The sequence below is a fragment of the Elephas maximus genome, chromosome 15 (assembly GCF_024166365.1).
Source record: "Elephas maximus indicus isolate mEleMax1 chromosome 15, mEleMax1 primary haplotype, whole genome shotgun sequence".
NCBI lineage: Eukaryota > Metazoa > Chordata > Mammalia > Proboscidea > Elephantidae > Elephas > Elephas maximus.
In genome coordinates this window covers 50,727,556-50,747,755 of record NC_064833.1, presented here as the reverse complement: position 1 = coordinate 50,747,755, position 20,200 = coordinate 50,727,556, and the positions used below count along the sequence as shown (strand labels likewise).

Here is a 20,200-nt window from a genome sequence, read left to right as displayed (position 1 = left end):
CAAGATATGCATTTGATAGTTTTCATTTCTTATAGTTACGTTAGTTGAACTTAACGTTTCCCCAGATTCCTTTAAAGTTGAGGAGTTTAGGGAGGGAACGGTTTGGAACATAAACTTTCAACCCTGTATTGAATGATGTAATGTAATTAAAACTACCCTCAAAAGAGATTAGGCTGAGTAGGTTTCACGACAAATGAGTGAAAACACTGATCTACTCTGTGAAAATAAATGAAAATTTGTAACCTTAATTCCTTTTTTATGACAAGCTGCCAGTAATGAAACATAAGATTACATTTTAATAATTTTACTCATTACGTACAGAGCAAAATCTTACTTTGCAGTAAAAGTTCTTGCTGTTTAGATACCACTGACATTCATTAATGAAACTGATCATTTCGACCAGTCAACTGGGAAAATGAATGTAGGTTTTAAAACATTTATGCGGTGGTTAGTCAATTTAATGCACATTAAGAACATCAGAAGACATTGCATTTCTAATTCTAAACAGTTATGAGAGTAATATGTACTTCTTGTTCAGAAGAATTGAAATGGTATCTAGTGTTCCTTGTTATTTTATTTAGAATATAGTACAACAATTACCGTATAAATGAATACCAGTACGCATACTGTGTCTTGATTAATTCTTCTCCCATGGGAACTCATGAAATCTGCTTTTCCCTTCAGAGAACTTTCCCCTTTGTTCTTAAACTTCTCGATAGAGTTGCTGATGTATCCAGTATCTATTATTATTTTTCTTCTTCTAAAGAATCTTGAATTATACTCAACTTCATTTATCTGGAAGTGTGCATCACCAAAATGTTCTGAACTCCTACAAGAAATTCAAAGAGCATTGATTATGCAAGGGGTATTTGGACATGTTATCAGGAGGGGCCGGTCCCTGGAGGACATCAAACCTGGTAAAGCAGAGGGTTGTCGGAAAAGAGGAAGACCCTCAACGAGATGGAATTGACACAGTGGCTGCCACAGTGAGCTCAAGCATAACAATTGTGAGTAAGGCACAGGACCAGACAGTGTTTCGTTCTGTTGTACATAAGTTTGCTATGAGTCAGAATGAACTCAATGGCCGCTAACAACAACAGCAACAACAGTGTTGGGGTGTAGGATCACTCTGTAGAGAGGAGGAAGCCACTTAGCTGGATGGCTAGCTGGAACATAAGCAGGATTTTCTTTCTGGTTTCTGTCCTTGCCGTAGTCCAAAATGCCCTAAGGGTAGAATGACCATATAATCTATTATGCAAGCCAAGATGCTTTTAAGAGTGAAAGGGGGCATTATTAATAGCTGGGAAAACTGCAGGAAACCAGCACTGTGCTGAGCAAATCAGGATGTGTTACTGCCCTTCCTAAATGGAGCAGTTAACTTCAGATCAGTTACCTTCATTGCTGGTGCTGATAGCTAACCGGCTTGGAGGAGTTGTCCTCCTGAATGTTCAATTTGGATTTTTAAAATTATTTTTAGTCGTTCCATTAATATTTGAGGTCCTTCTTTAAGCAGGAAACTGGGTGCTAAGTCAATGCAAATAAGTAGGGGAACTAGTCTCTTTGAAATGGTTTCAAGTCTAAGAGTTTAAAATCTAAAGATGTGAAATGCACTAGGGATAAGAGCTAAATGCTAAATAAGTCCTGTTGTTGTTGTTGTCATCTAGTCTATTCCGACTCATAGTGACTCTATAGGACAGAGTAGAACTGACCAAAGGGTTTTTAAGGCTGGAAACCTTTTACGGGGCCTAGACATAGGTAGAAATCAGATACATGGAGAAGGGAGCAGAAAGGATATTTCAGGAGAAGAGATTGGTATGGAGGAGAATGAGTTATGCTCCTAGGGCAGTGAATGAATTAAGTTGATTTGTGAATGGGAATAGGAGGAGGAGAAATTATTTTAAAAAACTGAGATCAAGCTCTATGAACCTCAAATGATAGACTAAGGAGTTTGTACTTGATCCTGTTTGGAAATGGAGCCCTACTGAATGTGCAGGTGCAAGTCAATGATATAAAGAAAGCAGTGATTTAGAAAAAGTCATTTGACAGTAGTTTGCTGGGTTAATTGAAGGTTGAAGAGAAGAGAAACTGCAAAAAAAGAGAAAGATAAGAAGTAGTTATCTAGCTGTCTAGTGCAGGTGTAAAGTGCAGCAGCGGAAGTGCAAAGAAGAGAGGCAACATAAGGAAGGAATAAAACAGAGCTTATTGATCGAGTATAGGAAACCTCTGGGAGGTATGAAGGAGAAAAACAGGAAAATCCAGAGAGAAAATGACTTGGAAGGCAAGACCCCAAGCTTTATTTTAGACTTGTTGAGTTTCAGCACAGCTAACTAATGTACTTCTCTACATTATTTGAAATCACGTGTACTTTTACAAAAATTCTTCGTTCTTCCCCACAGTTCTTCAATGATTATCAAACTGTAATCAAAGCCTCAGATTAGTGAAAGAGGCTGGAAGCATGCTAGAACTAACTGATCTAGAATTTAGTCAGCTGGAATTCTAGTTTTGTATCTTTCTTTAATAATGAGGCCTGAGGTAAGTCACCGACTTCCTCACTATATATGAACTTAGTGTCCTCATCTAGAAAAGGAAGGATTGGACCAAAGTCTCTCCAGGATTGAAAGAGGGAGGAGCTGTGGTAGTCATACTTTTTCACGTTCCTGCTGATTTGGAAAATGATACCTGTATTAGTTTTTTATTGCCACAGGTTTACCAGATAGAATAGATGCCAGAGATCATATGACTGAATTTTGCACAAGACCAATGATTTACTGGTTGCACATACCTTTTTTTCAACAACATAAATGGTGACTATACAAGTGGTCCTCACCCGATGGAAAACACAGGAATCAAATCAACTACATCTATGGAAAGAGACAATGGGGAAGCTCAATATCATCAGCCAGGACAAGGCCAGGGACCGAAAAAACCATTAATTGCTCATATGAAAGTTCAAATTGAGCTGAAGAAAATGAAAACAAGTCTATAAGAACCAAAGTACGATCTTGAGTATATCCCATCTTAAGACTAGATTTGATGCATTGAACACTAATGACTGAAGACCAGATGAGTTGTGAGATGACATCAAGGACATGATACATGAAGAAAGAAAAAGGTCATTAAAAAGACAGTAAAAAGACCAAAATGGATGTCAGAAGAGGCTCTAAAACATGCTCTTGAACATAGGGTAGCTAAAGCAAGTGGAAGAAATGAGAAAGTGAAAGAGCTGAACAGAAGATTTTAAAGGGGATCCCAAGACGACAAAGTAAAGTATTATAATAAAATGTGCAAAGATCCGGAGTTAGAAAACCAAGAGGGAAGAACACACCTGGCGTTTCTCAAGTTAAAAGAACTAAAGAAAAAATTAAAGCCTCGAATTGTAATATTGAAGGAGTCTGTGGGCAAAATACTGAACGATGCAGGAAGCATCAAAAGAAGGTGAAAGGAATACAGAGTCATTGTACCAAAAACAATTGGTTGATGTTCAACCATGTCAGGAGGTAGCATATGATCAAGAACTGACGGTATTGAAGAAAGAAGTCCAAGTTGCACTGAAGGCATTGGTTAAAAAAACAGGGCTCCAGGAATTGATGGAATACCAATTGAAATATTTCAACAAATGAATGAAATACTAGAAGTGCTCACTCGTCTATGCTAAGAAATTTGGAAGACAGCTACCCAGCCAAATGACCATAATATACGGGCATATTTTTGCCCATTCCAAGAAGAGGTGATCCAACAGAATGCAGAAATTATCGAACAATGTCATTAATATCACACAAAGTAAAATTTTGCTGAAGATAATTCAAAAATGGTTGCAGCAGTACACTGACAGGAAACTGCCAGATATTCAAGCCAGATTCAGAAGAGAATGGGCAACGAGGAATATCATTGGTGATGTCAGATGGATCTTGGGTAAAAGCAGAGAATACCAGAAAGATGTTTACCTGTGTTTTTTTGACTATGCAAAGACATTTGACTGAGTGGATCATAACAAATTGTGGGTAACATTGCAAAGAATGGGAATTCCAAGAACACTTAATTGTGCTTACCCAGTACCTGTACATAGACCAAGAGGCAGTCATTGGGGTAGAAGAAGGGGTTACTGCATGGTTTAAAATCAGGAAAGGTGTGCATCAGGGTTGTATCCGTTCACCATACTTATTCAATCTGTATGCTGAGCACATAATCCAAGAAGCTGGACTATATGAAAAAGCACACTGCATCAGGATTGGAGGAAGACTCGTTAACAACCTGCAATTTGCAGAAGACACAACCTTGCTTTCTAAAAGTGAAGAAAGCTTGGAGCACTTACTGATGAAGAACAAAGACTACAGCCTTCAGTATGGATACTCAACATAGTGAAAACAAAATCCTCACAACTGGACCAATAAGCAACATCATGATGTTGTTGTTGTTAGATGCCGTCCAGTTAGTTCAAACTTATAGTGACCCTGTGTACAACAGAACAAAACACTGCCTAGTCCTGTGCCATCCTCACAATCATTGCTATGTTTGAGCCTATTGTTGCAGCCACTGTGTCATTCCATCTCATTGAAGGTCTTCCTCTTTTTTGCTGAAGTTGTCAAGGATTTCACTTTACTTGGGTCCATGATCAATGCCCACGGAAGCAGCAGTCAAGAAATCAAATGACATATCGCATGGGCAAATCTGCTGCAAAAGACCTCCTTAAAGTGTTAAACAGCAAAGATGTCACTTGAGGACCAAGGTGCACTGGACCTAAGCCATGGTATACTCAATCACCTCATGTATGTAAAAGCTGGACAATGAATAAGGAAAACTGAAGAAGAATCGATGGCTTTGAAGTATGTGTTGGTGAAGAATATTGAATATACCATGGGCTGTCAGAAGAACGAACAAATCTGTCTTGGAAGAAATACAGCCAGAATGCTTCATATAAGTGAGGATGGCAAGACTGTCTCTCGTACTTTGGACTTGTAATCAGGAGGGACCAGTCCCTGAAGAAGGGCATTGTGTTTGGTAAACTAATGGGTCAGTAAAAAAAAAGGAAGACCCTCAACGGGATGGACTGACAGAGTGGCTGCAACAATGGGCTCAAACATAGCAATGATTGTGAGGGTGGTACAGGACTGGGCAATGTTTTGTTACATCATACAGAGTTGCTATGAGACAGAACTGACTTGATAGTACCAACTAACAACATGATATTTTACTTTTTAGAGCTTTTAGCTAAAATGGTATTTTAAAAAAATAAAAACCTGTGCAATCATAGACTGAATCCTGTTTTTCTGACTTGAAAAAAAAAAGTATATTTCTTTCAATGTTTGTATTTCTAACTGTAAACAAGATTCAAAGCAGTAATTATCTTTGACAGGATCATGAAGTTTGGTTAATTGATGTTCATGAAGACATGTCCTCCGTAACAGGAGTGTCATTATTCCTTTGTAATATGCTCATCATTTCAAATGAACTTGTATGTCACACCAGTAGCAATTGCGATGTCACAAATGGAAACAGCAATTTAAAGGAAAATTTCTTCTGTCATGTAACCATTACTGAGGATAATGACTTTAGATGGAAATGTGTGTTATCAAGGAATTTTGTAGGGTCAATTTTTTCCCAGTAAAATTTCTAAGAAACAATTCAAAGCATCAAGAAATATTTTATCAGAAGTAGAAATTAATAAGCTAGAGAATAATTACCAGCAAAGCTTGGTATTCCATACAAAACTGATAATGGCCTTTGGCAAAATAATCTCCTAAAAAGTGAAACAAAACATTTATTTTAGCTAACTAAACAATAATACCCCCAAGAAGGGGAAAGAGGGACACAAACACTTTGCATTCCTGCTTGCAACAAGGGCCAATCCAAACTCTGCGTGTGCAATTTCTTAGTGACACAGGGGAAATGGCTAAAACCACAGTGGAAGTAGAAAATGCCTTTAATAGTTTCTATTATAAACTTTTTTCCTTACGAAGAAACTGGCAAAAGCAAATCATATAACTGTATGACCCCAGTTGCTTCCTTGGTTTATGTTTGTCTTTTTTCCTTTAACCTCTTTCTCTCACTTCACAGCACTGCTCTCTGTCCTGGTTTCTTAAACAGGAGCTGAGTGGACTGCATGTACTGTGGTTTATTTCTGTTAGCCCTTTAGATTAGTTGAGATATGTTCCAAAAGCAGGCAGGAAGAGCTGGTTGGACGAGAGGGGTGTCTACTACATGGAAACGGAAAAGATCATTAAATGTGATCTTTTGACATTTGTCATTTTCTCAAAGCACAATTTCAACATTTAGCCACTATAATCTACTTAGATAATCAACATTATCTTATATAAGGTAGATTTTAAATATTATTCAAAATATGACTGATTAGAGAAACACAGATTCTTTTTTTTATTGTACTTCAGATGAAGGTTTACAGAGCAAATTAGTTTCTTGTTAAACAATCAATACACATATTGTTCTGTGATATGAGTTGCCAACCTCAGGACATGTTAACATTCTCCCCCTCTTGACCTTGGTTTCCCCATTACCAGCTTTCCTGTCCCCTCCTGCCTTCTTGTCCTTGCCCCTGAGCTGGTGTGCCCATTTAGTCTCGTTTTATTTTATAGGTCTGTCTAATCTTTGGCTGAAGAGTGAATCTCAGGAGTGACTTCAGTAACTGAGTTAAAAGGGTGTTGAGGGGCCATACTCTGGGTTCTCTCCAGTCTGTCAGACCAGTAAGTCTGGTCTTTTTTGTTCGTTAGAATTTTGTTATACACTTTTCTCCAGCTCTGTCTGCGACCCTCTATTGTGATCCCTGTCAGAGCAGTCAGTTGTGGTAGCTGGGCACCATCTAGTTGTGCTGGACTCAGTCTGGTAGAGTCCTTTGGACTAATCTTTCCCACGTGTCTTTGGTTTTCTTCATCCTCCCTTGCTCCAGACAGGGTGGGACCAGTGGAGTATCTTAGGTGGCAGCCCACAAACTTTTAAGACCCCAGACACTACTCACCAAAGTAGGATGCAGAACATTTACTCTGTAAACTATGTTATGCCAGTTGAGCTAGATGTCCCTCGAGACCATGGTCTCCAGCCCTCAGCCCAGTAATTCGGTCCCTCAGGAAGTTTGGATGTGTCTATGAAGCTTCCATGACCTTGACTTGGTCAAGTTGTGCTGACTTCCCCAATATTGAGTACTGTCTTACTCTTCGCCAAAGTTACTACTCACCTATTGCCTAGTTGGTGTTTTTCCCTCTTCACTCCTCCCTTTCTTAGTAACCATTAAAGATTGTTTCTTTCTGTGTATAAACCTATTCATGAGTTTTTGTATAGTCTCTAACAGTGTTTGTTATTTTTTATTTATGATTTATTTCACTCAGCATAAAGCCCTCCAGACTCATCCATGTTGTGAGATGTTTCTCAGATTCATCATTGTTCTTCATCATTGTGTAGTATTTCATTGTGTGTATGTACCATAGTTTGTTTATCCATTCATCTGTAGATGGGCACTTAAGTTGTTTCCATCTTTTTGTTGCGGTGAACGTAAGTTTCAACCCATTTGGGTAAATACCTAGGAGCGTGATACTAGATCATATGGTAAGCCTATGTTTAGCTTTATAAGAAGCTACCAGACTGTCAATTCTGTGCCATTTTTTTACCTTCATTCCAAATACTTCATGGTTAGACTACATAATAATAAATACCTTTGGTTGTAGATAGTCGTTTATCATTTGAATTTTGGTTAGTGATGAGTATGCCTTCCTCGGCTAGTTAAATTTATTTGTGTTGTGGAAAAAGAGCAACTCAAGCATAAATAGAATTTGTGTCTTTTACAAATCAGTCTTCTGAAATCTCTGAGAGAGCTAATATTTATTTGATACAAAAATATACATTGAACACTGCCTTGTTAATTTTATTTTTAAACTTTACTTCTTAGAACTGGAAGATAAGCAGAAATTTACAGCTGATACCTCTTCAAATGTTAATTTGTTCTTACAAATGTTTCAATCACCGTGGCCCTGACCTCTTTGGAATTGCTCAGGTGTAGAGCAGGTAAGAAGCTCATTCAGAGCCTCACTTGATTTTCCCGGTCTGCTCTGTGTACTGTCAGGTTATGCCCCACTTATGCCACCGTGCTCTGTTTGTTCTCTTTGTAAATGAATTGAGCAAAGGAAGAAAATTAATTTCATCATAATACCCCCTGCTTATACACTACAATCTACTTATAAACTGTTTAGATTCTGCATGTGCTGCCCTGTGGCTTAAAAATAAAATAAATGGAAAAAAGATACATATGTGAAAAATGAGTGTTATTTTTTAATCTCTCGTTTAATGACTGCCACCTTCCTGTTGTAAATATTAAGAGGCTTTGTCTGAGAAAAGCATTTATTTTATGAATGTTTTGTAACTGAAAGAGAATTACTTTTCAGTGTTAGAAGTTGTGTTACACTTGTATGATTCCAGTTGAGCTTTTATTTTTAACAGGCACTAACATATTAATAACTAAGATAAACCCCTCATTCCACTTAAAAATGAATTGTCGTTAATTAGCCGTTGTCAAGTCAGCCCCCAACCTGATGTGTTACAGAATAGAACTGCTCAGTAGAGTTTTCTTGGCTGTAATCTTTACAGAAAAGCAGTTTGCTGGGCTGCTGGGTAGGTTTGAACTGTCAACCTTTAGGTTAGCAGTTGATTGCAAACTGCTTGCAAATGAGTAAAAGGCTGGAATCCTAGGCTTGACTACTCCTAACATCACCTTGTTACTGCTTTTAAAATTTAATTTTTTTTTTTACACAAGAGAATCTGACAGAAGCCTGGACAGTAATGCTAAAATGAGAATTGGGCTCATTTTCTCTCAAGGACATCAGAAAACCAGGGAAAGAAGTAGGGTCACTTTGAGCTGAAATCGACTCATGGCAATGGGTTTGGTTTTTGGTTGTATAGACCAGTGGTTCTTGGCAGTGTAGTGTTGAGCGGCACCCACATTACTAGAGAACTTGTTGGATATGCAAACTATCTGGCTCCATCCCAGATCTACTGACTCAGCAATGGGAGCAGAGGCAGGTACAGCAAGCCTGCAGGCGATTTTGATGCACATTCTAGTGTGAGAGCCACAGGGATAGACTAAGATGAATAAAGTTGCTGTGGGTTCAGAAAAGCAAGCAATTACCCATATTTTTATATTTACACCCCATTAGAAATATATTTCTTCACATATCTATTTGGTGGCCCTTCTGCTGGAAAACAGAGTTGATTCTCAACTTCCATATAGTTTATTATCACGTTACCTTCCTAACTAGGCTTTTTAGGAGTTCACATTAGGACATATTCCTTTATGCGTCAGTGTTGCCTGTGACATACCTGGGAAGCAAGATCAATGGAGCATAGCTGAGAGGCCCTCGATTCTGAGAATACTAGGTCCAGGCACCACTGAGACAGATATGGGGCCTCAAGGTAACTTTCTAAAGGCACTGTTAACCAGGAATGTATTTTAAACAAAAATAAAAACAAAGTACAAATGAAAGACATTGGAACTTATTTAAAATGAGTTACAGGAAAAACTATGCATATTTATTGAGGGACAACTGCTCACTACATTGATTTTAATTAGTGAAATAATTTTATACACTTATGCTGTTGAAAAAATGTTTGCTTTGCCATTTTTAATCCCATATCCTCAGCAACAATTCATGTGCCCTCTTGGTTGGGAGGGGGGCTTAATCTATTCATGTAGCTATTCACCTTTCTATCCACTCACTGAGTCAACAAATATTTCAGGTAGTCAGTCCCTTTAAGATCAGGAAACACAAGAGACTCTTGTCTCTCTACTTCCACCCCCAGCTCCATCACCTTCGTATTTCAAAGTACTGCAAGCTGGTTTCTGCCTCACTATTCACTACAACTGCTCTTTCAAAGGTCATTAGCGACTTTCCACCAGGGCTTCAAACCGGTGCATTTCCACCCCACATACACTGTAACGAACCTACATTTTTAACAGGATACCCTGTCGATTCTTACGTATAATAAATTTTGAGAACCACTGCTCTACTAGTAGTTGTCAGAATTGCTCCCTAACCAGTAGCATTAACATTCCTGGGAACTTGTTAGAAATGCAAATTTTCAGCAGGGGTTGGAACTGTAACAAACCATTTGGAAGCCCTGTTTCATACAACCCATCTGCTTCTTTTCTAGCTGGTCCTCTCTTGCAGATTTCAGTTCTATTGACCAACTTCTGCTCCTGAAACTGCACTAGGTTCATTTCCTTAATTCTCTGATGGCCTCTTTCTAATTCGTTTGACTTCTGTATCTTTCTTCTCAAAATAAGTATCCTGTGAGATTGTCTACTCACTCCCATTGTCTTCTCTCTTGGCACTTTTTCTTTGCCTGAATGAACTCATCTTCTCCCACCAGTTTATTTATCTTTATTTATCACACCTGAGTGGGTAATTCTCAAATTTCTTTCTCCATTTTGAACCCGTATTTCCAGTTCCTCAGCTTCAACATATCTATAATAGAAGCAATTCTCTTCTTTGTAAATTGTTCTTTTCCCACTTATTCATTATTAAACAGATATTTATTGATCATCTATATCTACCAGGCACTGTTTTCTGTTCTAGAGATACAGGAGCAAAATGGGTAAGGCCCCTGTATTCAGAAAGCTTACATTCTAGTGGGGGAGACAAATGATAAAAAAATAGACAATAATATGATAAGTACTTTGAGAGAAGTAAAATAGGATTTGGGAGACAGAGAATGATGGGAATAATTTTTATATAGGGCAGTCTGAGTCTGATAGGGTAATATTCGATCCAAGATCTGAAGCAAGTAAGGCAGTGAGCCCTACAGACTTATGGGGAAAGGGCACTGCAGGTAGGGGAATCCTTTGCAAAGTCCTGAGGCAAGACATTGCTTAACTTGCTCCTAGAAAGCCAAGAAGTCTAGTACAGCTGGTTAAAGATTTAGAAGTTTCTGATATTTTTTCAGGTATATTTGATGACATTTTCAGATATTTAATTGACTTGGAAGTTTAGATTGGTACAAGCTGGTGGAAAAGGGGAACTTTATGTATAGGCCATCAAAAAAAAATTAAGAAACTGCAATTTAACACTATAAAAAAAAAATAGTTGCCTTATAAAAGATAATTATACTAGTGCCCACAGAAATGATCAACTGTGAGAAGAAAGGATTTGTGTGTGTGTGTGTGTGTGTGTGTGTGTGTGAAGCAGGTCAATCCTTTAACTTAATTTAATCATTTTCTTAATTTAATCATAAGATACTTCAAATTTAGTAGATTGAAGGATAGGTGGTATCTCAAAAACAGAGGAAAATTGATGAGTAAGTTCTTATTTTAGAGCAAGCCAAAAGGGTATAATAAAGATAGGTTGAAACTATCACTTGGTGCTCTTTTAATAAACATACAACTTTCTACTGCCTTAAGTGGCTGACAGCCTCTATGCCTTACCACTGTGTGCATAGTCTTCTTGTGGAACAGTGAAAGGTTCATTTCAGAGTGCTACAATTCTAATCTCTTCCAGTATCAGCAGTGATATCTCTGGTTCCACGTCCTGTTCTGAATCCAGCTTGAATTTCTGAAAGATCCCTGTTGATGTACTGCTGCAATGGTTTTTGAATGATCTTCAGCAGAATTGGAAACCCTGGTGGTGTAGTGGTTAAGTGCTATGGCTGCTAACCAAGAGGGCAGCAGTTCGAATCCACCAGGCACTCCTTGGAAACTCTATGGGGCAGTTCTACTCTGTTCTATAGGGTCGCTATGAGTTGGAATCGACTCGGCAGCAGTGGTTTTGGTTTTTTGGTTTTGGTTCAGTAGAATTTTACTTGCGTGTGATAGTAATAATATGGCTTAGTAGTTTCCACATTCCGTTGGATACCTTTCTTTGGAATGGGCACAAATATGGATCTCTTTCAGTTGGTTGGCTAGTTGTCTTCCAAATTTCTTGATATAGACAAGTGAGCACTTTCAGTGTTGCTTTTGTTTGTTAAAATATCTCTATTGGTATTCTACTAATTCCTGTCGCCTTTTTTTGCGCCAATGCTTTCAGTGCAGTTTGTACTTCTTCCTTTAATACTATTGATTCTTGATCATATGCTACCTCCTAAAATGATTGAACATCAATCAATTCTTTTTGGTACAATGACTGTATTCCTTCTATCTTCTTTTGATGCTTCCTGCATAGGTCAATATTTTGCCCATAGAATCCTTCAATATTGCAACTTGGGCCTTGAATTTTTTTTTCGGTTCTTTCTGCTTGAGAAATGCTGAGTGCGTTCTTGTCTTTTCGTTTTCTAACTCCAGGTCTTTGCACATTTCATTATAATACTTTGTTCTTGAGCTGCCCTTTGAAATCTTCTGTTCAGCTCTTTTACTTCATAATTTCTTCCATTAACTTTAGCTACTCAACATTCAAGAGCAAGTTTCAGAGTCTACGAAGGACATCATACATGAAGAAAGGAAAAAGATCTAAAAAGACAGGAAAGAAAGAAAAGACCAAAATGGATGTCAGAAGAAACTTTGAAAATGTTGATATTACTTTTCTATAGTCAAAGATATAAACCATTAAGGATATTTTCTCTTTTTGATCTCCAAGTTAAAAAAAAAAATTATGTTTTCCTTACACTAACATATTTCCTAACGGGGATTGGTGAGAAAGTTTCAATTGAAGGTAAGTTTAATTTATTTTCACCTGATAAAACTTCTAAAAGCTTCAAAATAACACCTGGAATTCTCATGATTATTTTTTAAATAAAATATCTCTTTGCATATTCCTTGTTGCCTAGGTTATTTTCCAGGCTGCAGCTGTAAGAAAAAAATGGCTGGTAGTTACTTGCTTTTGATAAAGAATTGTTTTGCTCCTTAGTGCAGAGAAAGTCCCTGGGCAGCTTAATCTGCAAACCTCCTGCTGATTTTCTGCAGGCCACAGGGCTCCAATTCCCATGAAGGCTCCTGAACAGCAGGAAGAGTTCAGAAGGGATCTTGAGAGTCATAGACCAGTCTTGGTGCACCGGGATTGTTGTTGTCAGGTGCCGTCGAGTCGATTCTGATTCACAGAGACCCTATATGACAGAGTAGAACTGCCCCATAGTGTTTCCTTGGCTATAATCTTTATGGAAGCAGATTGCTAGACCTTTCTCCTGAGGAGGTTCTGGGTGGGTTTAGACAGTTAGCAGCTGAACGCTTAACCATTGTGCCACTAGGGCTTCTTGCACCACGATCAATGAGGGCAATTTTAAATAGTTCTCTTCTCAGTAGTGTGGGTGCCCTGAGGAGCCAGAGAAGCACCTGGGGTGGAAAGGAGTTCAGACATGAGCCCAGTTTCTAGGTCAGGGCTGGAGTTGGTGAGGATCACTAACAAGGCAGCATTATATATAAATGTGGGGTTGAGGGGCAGGTGAGAGGCTAAGCTATTAAACCCGAAGCTGCAAGGCTGCTTTAGGAGGTGGGATGTTGTTGTTGTTCTTGGGTGCCACCTAGTTGGCTCCGACTCATAGCAACCCTACATATAACAGAACGAAACACTGCCCAGCCCTGCCCCACCCTCACAATCATAATGCTTGAGACCGTTGTTGCAGCCACTGTGTCAATCCATCTTGTTTAGGGTTTTCCTCTTTTTTGCTGACTCTCTACTTTATCAAGCATCATGTACTTTTCCAGGGACTGATCCTCCCTGATAACACATCCAAAGCATGTGAGATGCAGTCTCACCATCCTTGCTTCTAAGGAGCATTCTGGCCGTACTACTTCCAAGACAGATTTGTTCATTATTTTGACAGTCCATGGTATATTCAATATTCTTTGCCAATACCACAATTCAAACAGTTCAATCCTTCTTTGGTCTTCCTTGTTCATTGTCCAGCTTTCACAAGTATATAAGGCAATTTGAAAACACCATGCCTTGGGTCAGGAGCACCTTAGTCTTCAAGGTGACATCTTTGCTTTTCAGTACTTTAAAGGGGTCTTTTGCAACAGATTTGCCCAATGCAATGCATTGTTTGATTTCTTAACTGCTGCTTCCATGGGGGTTGATTGTGCATCCAAGGAAAATGAAATTCTTGACAGCTTCAGTCTTTTCTCCCTTTATCATTATGTTGCTTATTGGTCCAGTTGTGAGGATTTTTGTTTTCTTTATGTTGAGGTGCAATCCATACTGAAGGCTGTAGTCTTTGCTCTTCATCAGTAAGTGCTTCACGTCCTCTTCACTTTTGGCAAGCAAGGCTGTGTCATCTGCACAATGAAGGTTGTTAACCAGTCTTCCTTCAAACTTGATGTCCCATTCTTCTTCTTATAGTCCAACTTCTCAGATTATTTGCTCAGCATCCAGATTGGATAGGTATGATGAAAGGATACAACCCTGACGCACAACTGTCCTGACTTTAAGCCACTCAGTATCCCATTGTTCTGTTCTAACAACTGCCTCTTGATCTATATACAGGTTCCTCATGAGCACAATTAAGTGCTCCGTAATTCTCATTTGCAGCAATGTTATCCGTAATTTGTTATGATCCACACAGTCAAATGCCTTTGCGTAGTCAATAAAACACAGGTAAACATCTTTCTGGTATTCCCTGCTTTCAGCCAGAATCCATCTGACATCAGCAATAATATCCCTGGTTCTACCTCCTCTTCTGAATCTGGCTTGAATTTCTGGCGGTTCCCTGTCGACACACTGCTGCAGCAAAATTTTGCTTCCATGTGATATTAATGATACTATTTGATAATTTCCACATTCGGGTGGATTACCTTTCTTTGGAATAAGCATAAATGCGGATCTCTTCCAGTCAGTTGATCCAGTAGCTGTCTTCCAAATGTCTTGGCATAGATAAGTGAGCACTTCCAGTGCTACGTCTGTTTGTTGAAACATCTCAATGGGTATTCCGTCCATTCCTGGAGCCTTGTTTTTTGCCAATGCCTTCAGTGCAGCTTGGATATCTTCCTTTAGTACCATTGGTTCCTGATCATATGCTATTTCCTGAAATGGTTGAACATCGACCAATTCTTTTTGGCATAGTGACTCTGTATATTCCTTCCAACTTCTTTTGATGCTTCCTGAGTCATTTACTATTTTTTCTGTAGAATCTTTCACTATTACAACTCGAGGCTTGAATTTTTTCTTTAGTTCTTTCAGCTTGAGAAATGCCAAGTGTTTTCTTCCCTTTTGGTTTTCTACCTCCAGCTCTTCACACATGGCATTGTAATACTTTACTTTGTCTTCTAGAGTGGCACTTTGAAATCTTCTGTTCCACTTCATCATTTCTTCCTGTTGCTTTAGCTTCTCGACATTCAAGAGCAGGTTTCAGTGTCTTCTTTGACATCCATTTTTGTCTTTTCTTTCTTTTTAATGACTTCTTGCTTTCTTCAGATGTGATGTCCTTCCACAACTTGTCTGGTGTTCAGTCACTAGTGTTTAATACGTCAAATCTATTCTTGAGATGGTCTCTAAATTCAGGTGGGATATGCTAAAGGTCATACTTTGGCTCTCTTGGACTTGTTCTAATTTTCGTCAGTTTTAAGTTGAACTTGTATATGAGCTATCGATGGTCTCTTTCACAGTCGGCCCCTAGCCTTTTTCTAACTGATGATATTGAGCTTTTGCATTGTCTATTTCAACAGAAGAAGTAGTCGATTTGAATCCTGTGTATTTCATCTGGTGAGGTCCATGAGTATAGTCACCGTTTATGTTGGTGAAAAAAGGTATTTGCAATGAAGAAATCATTGGTCTTGCAAAATTCTATCATACAATCTTTGGCATGGCTTTTATCACCAAGGTTGTATTTTCCAACTGCTGGTCCTTATTCTTTGTTACCGGTTTTTGCAGTCCAATCACCAGTAATTATCAATGCATCCTGATTGCATGTTTGATCAATTTCAGACTGCAGAATTTGGTAAAAATCTTCAATTTCTTCATTTGTGGCCTTACCAGTTGGTGCGTAAATTTGAATAATAGTCGGATTAACTGGTCTTCCTTGTTGGGGTATGGATATTATCCCATCAATGGCAGCATTGTACTTCTGGATAGATCTTGAAATGTTCTTTTTGACCATGAATGCAACACCATTCCTCTTCAAGTAGTCATTCCCAGCACTGTAGACCGTATGATTGTCTGATTTAAAATGGCCAACACCAGTCCGTTTCAGCTCACTAATGCCTAGGATATTGATGTTTATGTGTTCCATTTCATTTTTGACAATTTCCAATTTTCCTAGATTCATACTTTGTATATTCCGTGTTCTGATTATTAATGGATGTTTGTGGCTGTTTCTTCTCATTTTGAGTCATGACACATCAGCAAATGAAGGTCTCAAAAGCTTGACTCCAACCATTTCATTAAGGTTGACTCTACTTTGAGGAGGCAGCTCTTCCCCAGTAGTATTTTGAGTGCCTTCCAACCTCAGGGGTTCAACTTCCAGCACTATATCAGACAATGTTCTGCTGTTATTCATAAAGTTTTCACTGGCTAATTCTTTTCAGAAGTAGACTGCTGGGTCCTTCTTCCTAGTGCGTCTTATTCTGGAAGCTCAGCTAAAACCTTTCCCACCATACGTAACCCTGCTGGTATTTGAATACTGGTGGCATAGCTTCCAGCATCACAGCAACACACAAGCCTACACTGTACGACAAACTGACAAGCGAGTGGGGGAGGAGGTGGGATAGAAAGGACAAAGGAAATACAGTGAAACCTGGGAGAGTCAGAACTCAATGGCACTGCCTTGTTTTTCTGGGTCTCACAAGTTTTTGGCCTCTGACAGTGTACAGTCTTACCACTTTCCCATTGACTTCTATAAGTGGAAAATATTTAAATTTTCCTTCTGTTATAGGTTTCTACCTTAAACAGGTTTTGGCTTTTGCAGGTTTTACTGTATAATCTTGTGGAGGTCAGGCTATCCAAGGGCAGTTGAGAGAGACCTGACATTCAAGGGCAAGTGTTTGGGCCTTAAGAGGAGCAAATAGGATCATTCAGCTTCCTGGAGACTCAAGACAAACGGGCTGGTTGGTATTAAGCCAGGACCAAGGAGCTGGTCAGTATTAAGCTTGGACCAAGGAGCTGGTCAGTGTTAACTCTGGACCAAGGATCACAGGCAGACAGCGTGGGGTAGGGACATTCCAGGGGCCACGTTATGGGAAATCAGCACCTTTTACTCCCTTAAGTATCTTTAAGGAGGATGAGGAAGCTGGATGTAGGGGGTGATCATAGATAATCACCCATCATCCCCTACATCCTTCAAGGAGTACCTCCTGACCATCCTATTTTAAATTGTGAGTCTCTCCCCCACCAAATCAAACCAAACCCAGTGCTGTCGAGTAGATTCCGACTCCTAGCAACCTCATAGGACAGAATAGAACTGCCCCATAGAGTTTCCAAAGAATGCCTGGTGTATTTGAACTGCTGACCCTATGGTTAGCAGCTGTAGCACTTAACCACTAAGCCACCAGGGTTTCCGTCTCTCCCCCAGCATTCCCTAACCCACTTCCCTTATGTTTCTCTAGTCCTATAACCTTCTATTTCACTCTATTATTTATTGCTAAGTTTTTTATATTGTCTGTCTCCTTCCATTATAATGTAAACTTCAGGAGGGTAGGGCAGGATTTTTTCTCCTAACATTTTATGAAAATTTCCAACCATGCAGAAAAGTTGGAGGAATTCTATAATAAATACCTATATGCCGACTACCTAAATTCTACAATTAACTCTTTATTTGCTTTGTTATATATCTATTCATCCCTCTATTCAGCCATTAATCTATCTCATTTCTTGATGCATTTGAAAAGAAGTTACAGACATTAGTGCATTCTGACTTAATACTTCAGCGTGCATATCACTAACTGGAATTTAATTCTTATTTAAGACATTTTTTTCTTTTGAGGTAAAATTTACATGTACAAATTTACATGAGCCCAACAAATGCATTCCAAAACTCTTATCAAGATATAGAGAATTACCAATATTCCAGAAAGTTTTCTCTTGTCCCTCTCCCCTAGGGACTTCAGCTAAATGATGAGTACATTTTTAATACAATTATGTTCCAGATATTGCACGGGACATACATATACTAAAAATAACCTTTTGTTGTTATCTGAAACTCAAATTTAAGTGAGCACCCTGCATTTTATTGGTATCCTACTTCCCAGTATATTCTTGCTCCACACCTCAGAGGAACCATTGTTCTGATTTTTTTCCAGCATAGATTTTGCCTATTTTAGAGCTTCATATAAAAGGAACTGTACAATATGAATTCTTTTCTGTAATTTTTTTGACTCAGCATCATGGTTTCAAGATTCATCCATATTGTCACATATGTCACTAGCTTGTTCCTTTTTTTTTTTTTTTTGCTGAATAGTATTTCATATTATAGATGTAATACATTTTATTCATTTATTCCCCATGTTGGGCTTTTTCAAGTTTTTGTCTTATGAATAAGCTGCTCTGAACCAAAGGATGTTTAGAAACATTCAATTGCTGTCAGTTAAGTTCAAGATAAAGTCTAAACTCCATAATATGCCTCACAGCCCCTTTGTCATATAGCTTTTCTTACCTCTTCCCTGGTCTCACTTCTTGCCAGTCTTTTTTAAAGCCCACTAATCTCCAGCAATATCCCTTTCAGTATCCCAAAAGTTTCATGCTACTTCCACCTTTGGGCCTTTTATATGCAATTCCCTCTGATTGGAACACTATTTCTTCCTACTCATTGCCTGGCACACATTGCGCATGCTTCTCTACTTACTGGCAGTGTGGCTATCAACAAGTTTCCTAACCTCTCTGGGCCTTAGTTTTCTTACCTGTAACATGGGATAGTAATAGTTCCTTCCTCAGTGGTTATTATGAGGATTAAATGAATTGATATATGGAAAACACTTAGCCTTCTATGCTAGTAAGTGTCCAGTCAATGTTTGTAAGTAATGTTGTAGAGGACCTTGAATTTCTAGAAGCTTATAATTTAAGTATTGTTGTTGTTAGTTGCCATCAAGTTGGCTGAGACTCATAGAGACCCTATGTATAACAGAACAAAATGTGCCCAGTCCTGTGTCATCTTCATGGTCATTGGTAGATTTGAGTCCATTGCTGTCCATGGTGTAAGTCTATCTCATTGAGGGTTTCTCTCACCTTTGATGGCTCTCCACTTTACCAAACATGATGTCCTTCTCCAGGGAACAGTCTCTCCTGATGACATGTCCCAAGTAAATGAGTCAAAGTCTTGGGCAATATTTTGTGATATTCTGGGTTTTCACTGGCTAGTTTTTAGAAGTAGATCAACAGGCCTTCTCTTTCTAGTCAGTCTTAGTCTGGGGGAAAAAAATGTATATTAAAAAAGTATACTTTAAATATATTGCATACTAAAGAATAGAGAATGATTGAAGGAATTTGCAACAGAGTGAAAGATGAATTAAGGGGGTTCAAGGAAGCAGCAGAGGGGAGGGGGAAGACTAGATCAAAATCTATAGTAATAGTCCCCATGAGTGGACAGAAAGAGAGTTGAGCTAAAAAAAAAAAAAAAAAATGGCAGTAAAAGAATTGAAAATGGGAGTTAGATTTAGAAGGCATTTAGATTTAGATTTAAAAGACCTTTATTTTATGGAAATCCTGGTGGCATAGTGGTTAAGTGCTACAGCTGCTAAGCAAAAGGTTGGCAGTTTGAATCCACCAGGCGCTCCTTGGAAACTCTATGGGGCAGTTCTACTCTGTCCTATAGGGTCACTGTGAGTCAAAATTGACTTGACAGCAATGGGTTATTTTAGAGACAGAACCAACTGACAGAATGTCAAAGAGTAAAGAAGAAGGTGGAGACATATATATCTCTGAGGTTTCAGTCTTGACTGTCATCAAGAATGCTGGTGCCAAAAAGCAAGATAAAGAGATTCAGAAAGAGGGGGGATCAATTCTGACTCCTGTTAGCCGCGTGTGTGCAGAGAAGAACTGCTCCATAAGGTCTTCATGGTTGTGACCTTTCAGAGGCAGATTGCTAGTCCTGTCTTCCGAGACGCCTCTGGGTGGGTTTGAATTGCCAACCTTTGTGACTAACCATTTGTGCCATCCAGGTACTCCTGAGTTTGATTTTAGACGTGGTAAATTAAGGATGTTAACTGGACATTGGTGGAAATGTCCAGCAGGCCAATGGAAAGGAAATTAAATCAAAGGATTGGATTCTGGTGAGGGATGAATTATTTTCTTTTATCATCTGATGATTATACTTTCAAGGAAGAGAAGTTGATGCTTTCATTACTGTTTTCCTA

General features: G+C 38.7%; 1 protein-coding gene across 2 annotated transcripts in view; it reads left to right on the top strand.

Moving 5' to 3' along the window:
* LRRC69 (leucine rich repeat containing 69) overlaps nucleotides 1-8,005 on the top strand; it is an 86,207-nt gene extending 78,202 nt beyond the window's left edge. For both annotated transcript variants that reach the window (XM_049854516.1, XM_049854515.1), the window contains one exon: nucleotides 7,895-8,005. In XM_049854516.1, coding sequence (XP_049710473.1) covers nucleotides 7,895-8,005 — 111 coding nt within the window. The remainder of the gene's footprint in view (nucleotides 1-7,894) is intronic.
* Nucleotides 8,006-20,200: the final 12,195 nt, after the last annotated feature.